The sequence below is a fragment of the Schistocerca serialis genome, chromosome 1, assembly GCF_023864345.2.
Source record: "Schistocerca serialis cubense isolate TAMUIC-IGC-003099 chromosome 1, iqSchSeri2.2, whole genome shotgun sequence".
NCBI classification, from domain to species: domain Eukaryota; kingdom Metazoa; phylum Arthropoda; class Insecta; order Orthoptera; family Acrididae; genus Schistocerca; species Schistocerca serialis.
In genome coordinates this window covers 315,343,031-315,358,192 of record NC_064638.1, presented here as the reverse complement: position 1 = coordinate 315,358,192, position 15,162 = coordinate 315,343,031, and the positions used below count along the sequence as shown (strand labels likewise).

The window sequence follows — 15,162 nt, the reverse complement described above, 5'->3', positions numbered from 1 at the left end:
GCTCCCTGCTTGCTTTATTCGTCGACTTCCGCGGGCTACGCGTGAAACTTGCCCGCACGCGTTCAACCGTTTCTTCGCTCACTGCAGGCCGACCCGTTGATTTCCCCTTACAGAGGCATCCAGAAGCTTTAAACTGCGCATACCATCGCCGAATGGAGTTAGCAGTTGGTGAATCTTTGTTGAACTTTGTCCTGAAGTGTCGTTGCAGTGTTATGACTGACTGATGTGAGTGCATTTCAAGCACGACATACGCTTTCTCGGCTCCTGTCGCCGTTTTGTCTGACTGCGCTCTCGAGCGCTCTGGCGGCAGAAACCTGAAGTGCAGCTTCAGCCGAACAAAACTTTATGAGTTTTTCTACGTATCTGTAGTGTGTCGTGACCATATGTCAATGAATGGAGCTACAGTGAATTTATGAAATCGCTTCAATCATATGTAATAGCCCTGTATTGAGCTGTGCTATGAATTAATGTAATGGAATATTTGTCCACCATCTTCATGTTTACACAGTGGCTGCATTACAGACATCAAGGATGGCCATGCCAGAAGGCAACTAATGACCTCTGTCACACTGCTATATTTCATTGGTGCTGTACATAAAATTTATTTTAGCATCAAATTCTTTAATTTTTTGAATTTTTTTTGTCCTCCCATAGTGTTCTTGTTAATGGCTACCCTTTTTGTCTGATCAATTTGGATTTCAATGACAGCTCATGTTGTTAACTATTTGCAAAGTTATGTTTTCAAAGAAAGTAACATTTAATGTGGATTCTTTTGTGTTATTGTAGTACACTCTAAATTTGAGAATGAAGCTAGTTAATTACTTAAATGCCATATGCAACAACATTGATGAATATTGAAGTTGTGGAATATTGTCTGTTAATATACTGTGACTCTGCTGATTATAAGGATTATTCCTTCTTCTACCATTTTTCATTTTTGTCAGCTTTGTTATTTGTTTCTTAACTTGAAACACTAGAGCTTCTCTTACAATCAACAAATACTTGGAAGAATTTCCAGGCCTTGTACATTTTCTGTATATAGATAGAACAAATCACCGTATCACTGCTCCCGGTCTTGACTTCAGCTCTGAAGAAACGATAACTCTTACCAAAAAAAAGGTGTAGTATCAGTTTCTGTTACAATTAATTAAAAATGCAAAATGCAGAATTTTAAGAGTATATTTTTTTCTTACAGATCTGGTCCATGGTGGATTTCAGCCGAGCCCATTTACAAGAGGGCCACCTAGCTATTATGTGGAAAGATACAACATTCAATTATGCATACTTCTTGTGGTTTGAAGATGCATCCGTAAGTCGTATACATTATGCTGTTAACATTATTGTGAACATCAGTTTATTCATGTATTGTAGCTACATACCCTTGCACAGTCAGCTATCTGTGCACTGCCCATCCTCTTATTACTACCTTTGAATTTCTATAGCCCTGTTCCTTCCATAGTATCTTTCATGTTTCAAGATGGGTTCCAGAAAGCTTTTGGATTGGTGCTTCCTTCACTGTGTTTTAAAACAATATAGAAAAGTTAATGTGGCAGTAGTTCACTGGTTCATCTCCAGCTTTATGATGTATTTCTTTGTCCTTTCTTCTTATGTTGCCTTTTCTTAATGGTTGTTACTTAGATATTTTCCATCTCTTACCTGACACAGTAGTATTCTAATGTTTCATGCACATATTGGAGCACTTGAACCTGTCCATATACACTTAATCTTTGAGCTAAGGGGTCCACCTTTTGAGCTCTCTCTCTCTCTCTCTCTCTCTCTCTCTCTCTCTCTCTCTCTCTCTCTTGCTCCCAAAAATTTTCCGTCCTTTCTGACCCTGCTGTCCTATCATAATCAGTTATGTGGTGGTTTATTTTCATTTAAATATTTTATTTGTTAGAAATTACACAATGAATTTTTGTCTGAGCTTTCATAGCCAAACAAAGAGCAGGAAATGGACAAATGGGGGATCAAATAGACCAGCATGAGGTCTAGTATTGAAAAAAAAAAAAAATTGCTTAAAGGAATAAGGATAGTCAAGAATACAGAATTAATTATTTGATGGAAAATTACACAATAGATTTTGTTCAAATTGTTGTAGACAAATGAGGAGAGTGTAACGGACAAATTGGGTATCAAATTGACCAGTATGAGGTCTAGTTAAAAAAAAAAAAAATAAATAAAAAAAAAGTATTGCTTTGCAAACAACTGTTTCTAGCAATGTGAATGAAGTGTCACAATTTTCATCTCATCAAGACTAGCTATTTTGTTCATAACAGCTACATTGGTATGCTATTTGTCAATATGGCATCCTTTGAATCAAATATAAAATTTAGAGGTCTTTTGAGAACAGAAGGCACAAGGGAAGCAAATGAGGTGTCAAAAAATTAATCTCTACAGGCCCAGTTATTTTGCATACAAAATGGTGCATTGATGTGCAGATTGATTTTTTAAATGGTTTCCTTTGACTCAGGTACTACATTTAGGACATTTTGGGAACAGCAGACACTAAGAAGACAAATAAGGTGTCAAAAAATTCTTTTCCCACTTTTATTTCTGAGTAAAATTTGAAAATAAAAAATAGGAATAAAACAATGGTCTAGTGTTCTGTGAAATTCTTTTTCTTAAAGTGAGAAATAAAATAAAAACATTTGATGCTTCTTCGAATAACGCTCAAAATCATGTACAGTAAATAGTGTCCATTGAGAATTTAAAATTCAGTGTTAAATTTACAATCTTAGAATTTTATTGAGTACTAGAGGATGTTTGTGTGGTGGATTATGTAGACTGTGCAGTCTGGTGTTATGTGGCCTTGATATATCTCTAGTACTCTGTAAAATTCTTAGTTAAACATTGAACTTTAATTTCTTAATTGGCATCTCATTTACTGTACGTCATTTTGAGTATCATTCAAAGACGTATCAAATATTTCTCTAATCTGCTTTATTTCTTACTTTTAGACAAGTCATTTCACAAAACATTTGACTGTTTCTTCAATTTTTTTATTATTGTTTAAATCTTGTGTCTGTGTCCCTCAGAATCACCTTTTCTTCCCTGTTTTCAGTGTATTACATTATTATATTTAACTCCACTAAATCACTCAGTTCTCTTGACACCAGTTATTCTTGATTTCATTTTTTCTAAGCTAGTTCAATAGTTGTTTCACTATCCTAGTTTCTGGTAGCCTTGATATACAGGGTGTTACAAAAAGGTACGGCCAAACATTCCTCACACACAAATAAAGAAAAGATGTTATGTGGACACGTGTCCGGAAATGCTTGATTTCCATGTTAGAGCTCATTTTAGTTTCGTCAGTATGTACTGTACTTCCTCGATTCACCGCCAGTTGGCCCAATTGAAGGAAGGTAATGTTGACTTCGGTGCTTGTGTTGACATGCGACTCGTTGCTCTACAGTACAAGCATCAAGCACATCAGTATGTAGCATCAACGGGTTAGTGTTCATCACGAACGTGGTTTTGCAGTCAGTGCAATGTTTAGAAATGCGGAGTTGGCAGATACCCATTTGATGTATGGATTAGCACGGGGCAATAGCCGTGGCGTGGTACTTTTGTATCGAGACAGATTTCCAGAACGAAGGTGTCCCGACAGGAAGACGTTCGAAGCAATTGATCGGCGTCTTAGGGAGCACGGAACATTCCAGCCTATGACTCGCGACTGGAGAAGACCTAGAACGACAAGGACACCTGCAATGGATGAGGCAATTCTTCGTGCAGTTGACGATAACCTTAATTTCAGCGTCAGAGAAGTTGCTGCTGTACAAGGTAACGTTGACCACGTCCCTGTATGGAGAGTGCTACGGGAGAACCAGTTGTTTCCGTACCATATACATCGTGTGCAGGCACTATCAGCAGCTGATTGGCCTCCACGGGTACACTTCTGCGAATGGTTCATCCAACAATGTGTCAATCCTCATTTCAGTGCAAATGTTCTCTTTACAGATGAGGCTTCATTCCAACGTGATCAAATTGTAAATTTTCACAATCAACATGTGTGGGCTGACGAGAATCCGCACACAATTGTGCAATCACGTCATCAACACAGATTTTCTGTGAACGTTTGGGCAGGCATTGTTGAAGATGTCTTGATTGGGCCCCATGTTCTTCCATCTACGCTCAGTGGAGCACGTTATGATTTCATACGGGATACTCTACCTGTGCTGCTGGAACATGTGCCCCCATTTATGGGGGCATTTGAAAGTTCTTGTCTACGCAACCCCGGTACCAAATGTAGAGACTCTTCATGCTCGTATTGTGGACGGCTGTGATACAATACGCCATTCTCCAGGGCTGAATCAGCGCTTCAGGGATTCCATGCGACGGAGGGTGGATGCATGTATCCTCGCTAACGGAGGACATTTTGAAGATTTCTTGGAACAAAGTGTTTGAAGTCACGCTGGTACGTTCTGTTGCTGTGTGTTTCCAGTCCATGATTAATGTGATTTGAAGAGAACTAATAAAATGAGCTCTAACATGGAAAGTAAGCGTTTCCGGACACATGTCCACGTAACATATTTTCTTCCTTTGTGTGTGAGGAATGTTTCCTGAAAGTTTGGCCGTACCTTTTTGTAACACCCTGTATGGCAGAAAAAGGTCATCATCCTTTTTTGCGTTATGTCTGTTACTGATTCACTTTCAATTAGTGGAAAATACAGTTACAATATTATGAAAAGGATAGATTGCTTGTCAGTGTATAGAGGAAATGTTGAATTCCAGAAGACACAACAAAAAGACAGCTATACATTGAAGCTTTCAGACAGAATGTCATCTTTTAAAGTAGAAAACACACACACACACACACACACACACACACACACACACACACACACACACACATGACTACTTTCTCTGGCCTCAGCGGTCACACACAGTTATCGTGTGTATGAGTTGTGCTTGTGTATGTGTTTTCTGTTTTGGAAGAAAGCCTTGTGGCTGAAAGCTCAAATGTATAGCTGTCTTTTTATTGTGCCTGTTTGCAACTTAACATCTCTGCTGTATGGTGAATAGCAATATGTTCTTTTCATAATACACATTCACTTACCCGATACGCCACTTTGTTAGGCAACTGCCTCCATTGTCTGTCTACTGAGTGTTTTTTGTCATTTATTGTAATGATTATTCTTCTGTCTGCCTTCTTTAGTGTCTCTGCTGTTGATTTGGTCTTCAACTTCCATAGTGCTGTGATTATATATTTGCTTCAGATTTAACACAGGAATGATAGTGTTCGAATTTGGTGTTCATTGAATGACCTTTCATCTGTAGGTTGGCTGCGTGTTTGTTTAAATTTTTTTGCTCTGCTTTCTATTGACACCTTCTCACTTGAATCCTAGGCATGATTTTAACAAGATATTTGAACTTATTTACAATCTTAATTTGTATGTTAATGTTCAGTTGACCAGTTCCACATTATTTGCAAGTAGCACTAGATTGTCTGTGATTTGCAGCTAAGTTTGGTATTTTTTCAAGACTTGATGTTTGATTGGACTTCCTTGTTCATTATTGTACAACTTCCTCCAGTACACAGTTGAACAGTAAATTGCCGAAGGCCATTTTGCCTTTCAAATGTTTTTAGACAGTTCATGTGTAAATTTAACTTCTGATGTGGTATTCTTAAGGATGATTATGATGAGGTGAAGAGTTTTTGATGTAAAACAAATTCATTAACAATTTTCAGAAAGGATCCATGTGGTTTTTTTTTAAGTCAATGAGAGTGATGACTTGACTCTTGTCTCTAAATCTTTGATATTTTATGATCAATTTATGACTGATGATTTGACTGGAACAACTTCTGCCTGGTCAAAGCACTTTAAAAGTTCCTTCATATTCTCCAAGTTTTTCGTTGAGTTGTTCCTGAATTCTTGTGTATCTCATTCTAGAAAATCTTGTACATGTAATGGCATGAACCTAAAGCAAAGGTTTATTGCAGTAAGAGCACCACTTCCTGTAACTCTCTGGCTCAGAATTACGCCACACCGCCTGCCAATGTGCCACAGTCTGCCCCTACCATGTCATGACCATTGAATTATTGTAACCAGGGGCACTTCAGCATGCAGTATACGAAAATTTGCACAGCCAGTCCACAACAAACTTGCTTTGGCACATACAGACTCTGGTGGTGTGATGCCACCACTGCTCATCTTTCGCCCTGATAGCCTGGGGGTCCAGCTTCAGTATTTATGGTCTGAGGGTCGAATTAAGGCCCTCCCAGCCACTGAGCCACTGGGTGCTTGCCAGCATCAGATGCTTCCAGCCACACAGTGCACCATGGTTTGCACTCCCAACGCATACAGTCCCATCACTTAGCATGGCCGAGGCAGATGGCTAGCACATCCTGCACTTGGCCTGGCGAGCCTACTGTGCCAGCTCCTGAAGCAGCTCAGCCTCCTTGACAGGAATCCTAGTGTTGCAAGTTCGGCCTACCATCAAACCGAGCTGGGCGCAGCAGCTCCTTGTATCTTCATGACAACACTTCATTACCGAGGTTCATGGGTCCGATACTCACCACCCAGCACTCTCCTGATCTGGATATAAGTTACCAACAGAAGCTCTTGGGATGTAAATAAAAGGTTTCTACTGTCATCTAACTGCTTATGATGCATCTTGCCTCGTGATCCTCCGCCAGAAAATGCCCACATCCTCTACATATGTGATGTCAAATAGACAGATTTTTTTTGTCTAATGGGTGGGTTAGCAATGTGTTCCACCCTTCAGGCATTTTCTTAGTATTCGAGATGTCAATGAAGTGTTTATGCAGGTTTCAAAGGGCTTGTTCATTTGCATTCTTCTATAGTTTTGCAGCCAGTTGATTCTTTCCTGGTACTTTGTATTTAAATGAACCAATTTCTTTGAGCACTTAATTGTAATTTGATAGTAGAACCTCCCCCAGTAGAATTTTATTTTTTGGATGAGGACGAAATTCTATGTATTTTTTTGCATTCTCACAGTTGAGTAACTCTTCAAAGTAGTCAGCTAGAATTTTGGCATTGTTTCAGTCCTTGTGTGTCATTTTTCCATTTTGAATTTTCATTTTAATTGTGGGTGGAGTATACTTAGACTGATATTATATACATGTTTTGTAATAGTCCCTTATTTTACCTCAATTGAACGATTAGTCTATGGTTTTCAATGTAAATTTTGTTGATTTCTGCTAATTCTTCTGATTTCTTTGGTTGTTTGTCATCTAGCATTGATTAGTTCTTCTTGGGATCTTTCTGTTTTCTGTTTTTGAGTGTTGAAGCAAGCATTGCACCTTTTCGAACTAAATCACAATCTTTGCTTCACAAGGCATTTTTCTTTCTCCTTCATTAGGAGCAATTTACCTAATCTTTGGACATTCTTGTTTATTAATTAATGAGCTAGCCATTTCGCCATCACTGTACCTCTACATCTTCATTGATACTCTGCAATTCACCATACGGTGCATGGCGGAGGGTACCCTGTATCACTGGTACTCATTTCCTTTTCTGTTCCACTCGTATATAGAGGGAGGGAAAAACTACTGTCTGTATGCCTCCTTATGAGCCCTAGTTTCTCGTATTGTATCTTTGTGGTCCTTACACGCAATATATGTTGATGGCAGTAGAATGGTTTGGCAGTCAGCTTCAAATACCAGTTCTCTAAACTTTCTTAATAGTATTTCTTGAAAAGAATGTCGCCTCTCCTCCAGAGATTTCCATTTGATTTCCCAAAGTGTCTCTATAACACTTACATATTGTTTGAAGCTACCATTAACAAACCTAGCTGCCTGCCTCTGAATTGCTTCGATGTCTTCCTTCAATCCAAACAGATACAAATCCCAAACGCTCGAGCAGTACTCGAGAACAGGCCGCACCAGTGTCCTATATGTGGTCTCCTTTACAGGTGAACCATTCCTACCTAAAATTTTCCCAACAAACCGAAGTCGACAATTCGCCTTCCGTACCACAGTCCTTACATGCTCATTCCATTTCATATCACTTTGCAATGGTAGGCCGAGATATTTAAATGATGTGACTGTGTCAAGCAGGACACTATTAATAGTGTATCTGAACATAAAGGTTTGTTAACTTACATTTTTCCACGCTTCGAGCTAGCTGCCATTCATCATAATGACTAGAAATTTTGTCTGAATCACCTTGTATCTTCCTACACTCTCTCAACTTTGACACCTTACCGTACACCACAGCATCATCAGCAAACAACTATAGGTAGCTGCCCACTTTGTCCGCCAAATCATTTATGTATGTGGAGAACATCAGCAACACTATCACACTTCTGTAGAGTACTCCTGACTATATCCATGTCTGTGATAAACACTCACCTCAAGGACAACCTATAGGATTCTGTTACTTAAGGAGTCTTCAAGCCATTCATGTATCTGTGAATTTATTCCATATGCTCGTATCTTCGTTAACAGCCTGTAGTGGGGCACCATGTCAGATGTTTCCAGAAATCTAGAAAAATGGAATCTGCCTGTTGCCCTTCATTCATAGTTTGCAGCATATCATGTGATAAAAGAGCAAACTGAGTTTTGCCCCTCAAGAAAGTTTAATATATTCAATATGTTCAAGGATTGTGCAGCAGACTTAAGTTAGGGATATTGGTCTGTAATTTTGCGGGTCCATTCTTTTACCCTTTGTATACACTGGAGTCTCCTGGACCTTTTTCCAGTCATTTGGGACTTTGTGCTGGGTGAGAGATTCACGAAAATGCAGGCTAGGTAAGGGACCAATGCTGTGGAGTATTCTTTGCAAAACAAAATTGGGATTCCATCCGGACCTGGTGATTTATTTGCTTTCCAATCTTTCAGTTGTTTCTCTATGTCAGGGATACTTATTACTATGTCATCTATAAGGGAGTCTGCCCAATGATCAAGTGATGTTTGCATGATTCTCCTGTGTGAATGATTTCTTGACTGTGAAATTTAAAACTTTGGCTTTCATTTTGCTGTCTTCAGCTGCCACACCAGACTGGTCAACAAGAGACTGAATGGAAGCCTTTGAACCACTTTGTGATTTTACATAGAATCAGATCTTTTGGTAATGTGTGATGGTGCTAGTTGGGGTAGTTGTATACTTAGCGCATACATCTTTTCACAGATGCATGACTCTGTACTAACCTTCACTTGTCGTCGTATGTGAATTCTCTTCTGAACCGAGAGTGCAACAGCCTCTGCTTCCTCAGCGTGTTCAGAATTTCAGAATTTTGAGCGACATTTTGCAGACAACTCTACCCTCCACGCTCGATAGCCACAGGCAATGCTGCCTCCATATCTTGAATGAGGCTCCCTGGCAGTCCAAGTGCACACTGGCCTTCTTTCCAGCCCTGAACACTATCTGTCTAAGGGGCTCGATAATGCACTTAGTGTTGGAGCTCCCGATAACTATTAACCCCCCCCCCCCCCCTCTCCCCACCCCCACTCCTCTCAGACCCTGCTGATGGAGAAGCCACCTGTCCACTTCCAGAGTGAATGGACGAGTCCAGGTGCCCAGTGTCCACATTGGGCCTCCGCCTTGAGTGATGAGAACGAGTTACTGCCACTCACCCTACTGTAAGAGTGAATTCATTATGTCAGTTGCAGTAAGAGTTGCCTCAGCAGCAGAGCCCATGTGCAAAACAAGCGACACCTGTGGTGCTGCATGTGACATGCCAGATTCTGTGCCACCCCTACACCTTGAGGCAGCAGCCTGAAGGTGACTGACAGTTGCCAAAAGTGCATTCAGCTGCTCGTGAACTGTGACCAGCTTCTCCTGTGTCTGCACTCAGCATGTACACATCCTAACCATCCTAGCAAGACTAACTGAAGAAGTAAACTATAAAAACAGACGGAATCATAGATATGTAACTTGCTACCCTTTTGAGGTGTACACCAATGGACGCTGGTGCCTTAATGAGCTATGTTGTTGGCTGTCCAGTGAGAAACTATTGTGCTACAGAGTGAATGAATTTACATTTTCAAAAATATGAGATTAAACCTCTTCAACAGAAAAACACACACAAAATTGAGTAAATATAGTATGAGGAAAACACAGAAAAAGATAAACACTTAACCTGCTGCTCTATAGATGAATATCAGCTCAGAGCTGAAGCCTGACTGACTGTCATACCATACAAACAGGCGATGCTTTCAGGACAAAACAAATGAGAAGCTACTAGTATCTTCTTCCTTGTTGTATTTTTTGCTGTCTCAACTCCAAACAGGATTTTAACATGTATATCTGGGATGTTTGATACCAGCTTCTCAAGTTCTTCCCAAAAATATTCCATTTATACTCTGTCATCTGTGTTGTCACAGATGTGTCATTTTTTCCTTGAGGTCCATTGTAAAGGCAAAATCCTCCAGATTTCAAAGTTTGTGAAGAACCATTAATAAAATCATGTTCTGATACATTACATCCATTAAATGTTTCATCTTATTGAATTTCATTAGTGAGTATATGTTTAAAGTTATTGAGTATTTCTTGTTTGTTGAATTTAAGTCTTATTTTTAATTATTGTTTCTGCGTATTGTCTCTTTGACTTCCAGGTGCTCTGGTTCACCTTGATCTTATGTGTGGTGCCATACCGAATCCAAGTGGTGTCTTTGCGTGGCTATGGTGTCTTGATATCATGTGAATTTGGTAGCTAAGATAACAGTAGAGTTCACTATTATGCTTCTCAAACTGCTGTTGCACGATTCTTTCCCTGTGACATGGACAGTTATCCTGCTGGAAGATGCCATTGCAGTTGGGGAAGACACCAAGCAGGAAGCACGCAGGTGCTGCGCAATATATTGACATAGTTCCTAGCTGTCATGGTACCTTAAAGTACTATCACAGGTTCCGTGGAAGTCCAGGTCAATGCCCCCCTTATCATAATACTGCACACAGCAGCCCTTGTGTATGATGTGGTGTATGTATCAAGCAGCCGTCCACATGAATGATAGGTGATCCTGTACCCACTGCAATCTTAATTGACAGTGTTGATAGTTCAGCATGGGAATATGCAGGGTTTCGCATATTGTGGAGCCATGTTCAACAGTGTGCTGTGAGTGATGTACTCTGAAACACTCGTACCTGCACCAGGCATTGAATGCTGTCATCACATCTGTCATAGATTGTGTCTATTCTCTTTTACAGAGCTGGCAAGCTTCTGACCTCCATGTTTGTGATGAGGTGGGTGCATCCAAATCAGAAAACAAACACTCTTATAAGGCAATGTAACCATTATCAGTTATTAAATCATTTGCTTTCACACTTTTTACTACCTGTGTGTGTGTGTGTGTGTGTGTGTGTGTGTGTGTGTGTGTGTGTGTGTGTGTCTAGTTGGCTCAGGATGTGCAGTTTCCGCCAGGCAATTTTCAGAGGTTATGGATAGGTGAAGTAGCCAGGTATCCAGACTCCTTTTAACAGCTATAGAAGTAAATCAATAGTTTCCAGCTCATCATCACTGAAGGATAGACATGATACCAGTTACTAAGAAAAAGGAAAATGTATTAAAAGCAGTCAAATAAAGAGGAGACCTAAGGGTGGATTTTTATAAATTGTGCAGATCACTCCTCACTTCTCCTCCTGACCAACAGCTGACATATCAGTGTTTCTGTATCATAAGGTAAATGTATGTTCCCTTTAATGAATTTTTTGACCTAGAAACTCTTATTGAAGAATCACACACCTGCCCTGTCCATTCCTCTTCTGACGAGGTTTTAGAAGCATATTTTGCTGGGACAGAGATTTCAAAATCATGCTATAAACTGCAAAACATATTCAGGTATCAATTAGAACATGCACATATTTGGTTCTGACTGAAAAATTATCACGTCGTATTTCTATTAGGGATATGAACAATTTTTGGCTTGAAAACATAAAAACAGCTGTCTCTTGATGACTAGAAATATCGGAACTTTAATTGTTAATTACTCCATAATTACAATAGCAAAATTATTCCTACCATGTGCCTAAGTTTGTTGTTGTTGTTGTTGTTGTTGTTGTTGTGGTGGTCTTCAGTCCTGAGACTGGTTTGATGCAGCTCTCCATGCTACTCTATCCTGTGCAAGCTTTTTCATCTCCCAGTACCTACTGCAACCTACATCTTTCTGAATCTGCTTAGTGTATTCATCTCTTGGTCTCCCTCTACGATTTTTACCCTCCACGCTGCCCTCCAATACTAAATTGGTGATCCCTTGATGCCTCAGAACATGTCCTACCAACCGATCCCTTCTTCTGGTCAAGTTGTGCCACAAACTTCTCTTCTCCCCAATCCTATTCAATACTTCCTCATTAGTTATGTGGTCTACCCATCTAATCTTCAGCATTCTTCTGTAGCACCACATTTCTAAAGCTTCTATTCTCTTCTTGTCCAAACTATTTATCGTCCATGTTTCACTTCCATACATGGCTACACTCCATACAAATACTTTCAGAAATGACTTCCTGACACTTAAATCAATACTGGATGTTAACAAATTTCTCTTCTTCAGAAACGCTTTCCTTGCCATTGCCAGCCTACATTTTATATCCTCTCTACTTCGACCATCATCAGTTATTTTGCTCCCCAAATAGCAAAACTCCTTTACTACTTTAAGTGCCTCATTTCCTAATCTAATTCCCTCAGCATCACCCGATTTAATTAGACTACATTCCATTATCCTTGTTTTGCTTTTGTTGATGTTCATCTTATATCCTCCTTTCAAGACACTGTCCATTCCATTCAACTGCTCTTCCAAAGCCTTTGCTGTATCTGACAGAATTACAATGTCATCGGCGAACCTCAAAGTTTTTATTTCTTCTCCATGAATTTTAATACCTACTCCGAATTTTTCTTTTGTTTCCTTTACTGCTTGCTCAATATACAGATTGAACAACATCGGGGAGAGGCTACAACCCTGTCTTACTCCCTTCCCAACCACTGCTTCCCTTTCATGTCCCTCGACTCTTATAACTGCCATTTGGTTTCTGTACAAATTGTAAATAGCCTTTCGCTCCCTGTATTTTACCCCTGCCACCTAAGTTTGTATAATGCTCAAATTGTGATGGCCGGCCGAGGTGGCTGAGCGGTTCTAGGCGCTTCAGTCCGGAACCACACGACCGCTACGGTCGCAGGTTCGAATCCTGCCTCAGGCATGGATGTGTGTGATGTCCTTAGGCTGGTTAGGTTTAAGTAGTTCTAAGTTCTAGGGGACTGATAACCTCAGATGTTAAGTCCCGTAGTGCTCAGAGCCATTTGAATTGATTTGAACAAATTGTGATGGCACATCAGCTTTTAATCCAACGTGTTTCCTTCATTCTGCCTACTGGTGAGGCCCAACTTAAACAATGTCAAAACAATAGCTTAAATTAGTGCAAATTAGTAATGTGCTGCAAAAAAAAAAAAAAAAATTGATTTTTTTTTTTTGAATCCAGATAACCAGAAAACACAAAATCAAAGCAACAGTTTAAATTGGTGTAAATCATTGATATTACACATGTGCCCTCTTTGGGAGTGTAAGGATGAGACTGGAAGAGGATATAGGATCCCAAAAAGGGTTGTGGTATTACAATTCCTCCTCCTCCCCCCCCCCTTTCCCTCTGAAGAGATTTGAGTATCACAGAGAGACAAAGCTCTTCTAAATCTCTGGCTAAAATGAAGGGAATGTAATCATGACTAATGAAACAGACAAACAATTTGACAACTAGTCTGTGTGAAAAATACATGTTATATATAAAATGTTAGTCAGTCAACTTTCTCGTATACAAGTTGAAATACAAGGAAGATTCAAATATATTAAGTTTCAGTTTTATCATCTTAGTGTCCTTTTGATGCACTCCATTGAATGTTTTATGAGATTTCTTATGACTACGTTCAAATTTTCATATATTATTATCTAAAAAAATTGTCTTACTGCCAAAAAAATGTTAGTGTGAGTGACAAGAAAATGCCTTAACCGGGACGCCAGACATTAGATAGATGCTGTATCAAACCAATTTTGATGTCAAAATTTCAAATAATTAAAGAAATGTATCATCTTATATCAGTGTCCTCAAATAAGTGTGAATTTACGTTGGTAAACAAAAATTAATTGTTTCTCAAAATAATCCCTTTGTTGTCGCAACTACTGTGCCTCTCACCTCTATGAGTTTATCCAATGCAGTAAACCGTGTATCAGTATAAAGTGCTGCATTTTACCATAATCCACTACACGTGACTTTGTTCCAACTGCTTCCTTGGTTCATTTCAAATTTTTACCAGCACAAGATCATCATTAATTTACTCATATATACTCATATATACATATATGTAGTCTAATTAAGTCGGGTGATGCTGAGGGAATTAGATTAGGAAATGAGGCACTTAAAGTAGTAAAGGAGTTTTGCTATTTGGGGAGCAAAATAACTGATGATGGTCGAAGTAGAGAGGATATAAAATGTAGACTGGCAATGGCAAGGAAAGCGTTTCTGAAGAAGAGAAATTTGTTAACATCCAGTATTGATTTAAGTGTCAGGAAGTCATTTCTGAAAGTATTCGTATGGAGTGTAGCCATGTATGGAAGTGAAACATGGACGATAAATAGTTTGGACAAGAAGAGAATAGAAGCTTTAGAAATGTGGTGCTACAGAAGAATGCTGAAGATTAGATGGGTAGATCACATAACTAATGAGGAAGTATTGAATAGGATTGGGGAGAAGAGAAGTTTGTGGCACAACTTGACCAGAAGAAGGGATCGGTTGGTAGGACATGTTCTGAGGCATCAAGGGATCACCAATTTAGTATTGGAGGGCAGCGTGGAGGGTAAAAATCGTAGAGGGAGACCAAGAGATGAATACACTAAGCAGATTCAGAAGGATGTAGGTTGCAGTAGGTACTGGGAGATGAAAAAGCTTGCACAGGATAGAGTAGCATGGAGAGCTGCATCAAACCAGTCTCAGGACTGAAGACCACAACAACAACAACAACATATATCCCATAATATAATGCGGTGAAAATGTTTTTGAAGACAATGTTTAGTCACTATCTAATTATTTCATACCACATTTTAATACAAATGGTTGTTTGAAGATAAATACATATGCTGGTACTTAAATGATTCAATAAGAAAAGCAATCTAAGTATTCAGTAGTATTCTGAACAATCAGTTGAAGAAACACAATGACAATACTCGTATATATCACTGATATCATGACATTGATGTGAAAGTGTATCCTGACAAAAGTG

General features: G+C 39.3%; 1 protein-coding gene across 1 annotated transcript in view; it reads left to right on the top strand.

Moving 5' to 3' along the window:
- Positions 1-15,162, top strand: part of LOC126469706 (Hermansky-Pudlak syndrome 1 protein homolog) — a 152,234-nt gene that overhangs the window by 84,059 nt on the left and 53,013 nt on the right. The window contains exons 7-8 of the mRNA XM_050096892.1: positions 975-1,119; positions 1,196-1,309. Coding sequence (XP_049952849.1) covers positions 975-1,119; positions 1,196-1,309 — 259 coding nt within the window. The remainder of the gene's footprint in view (positions 1-974; positions 1,120-1,195; positions 1,310-15,162) is intronic.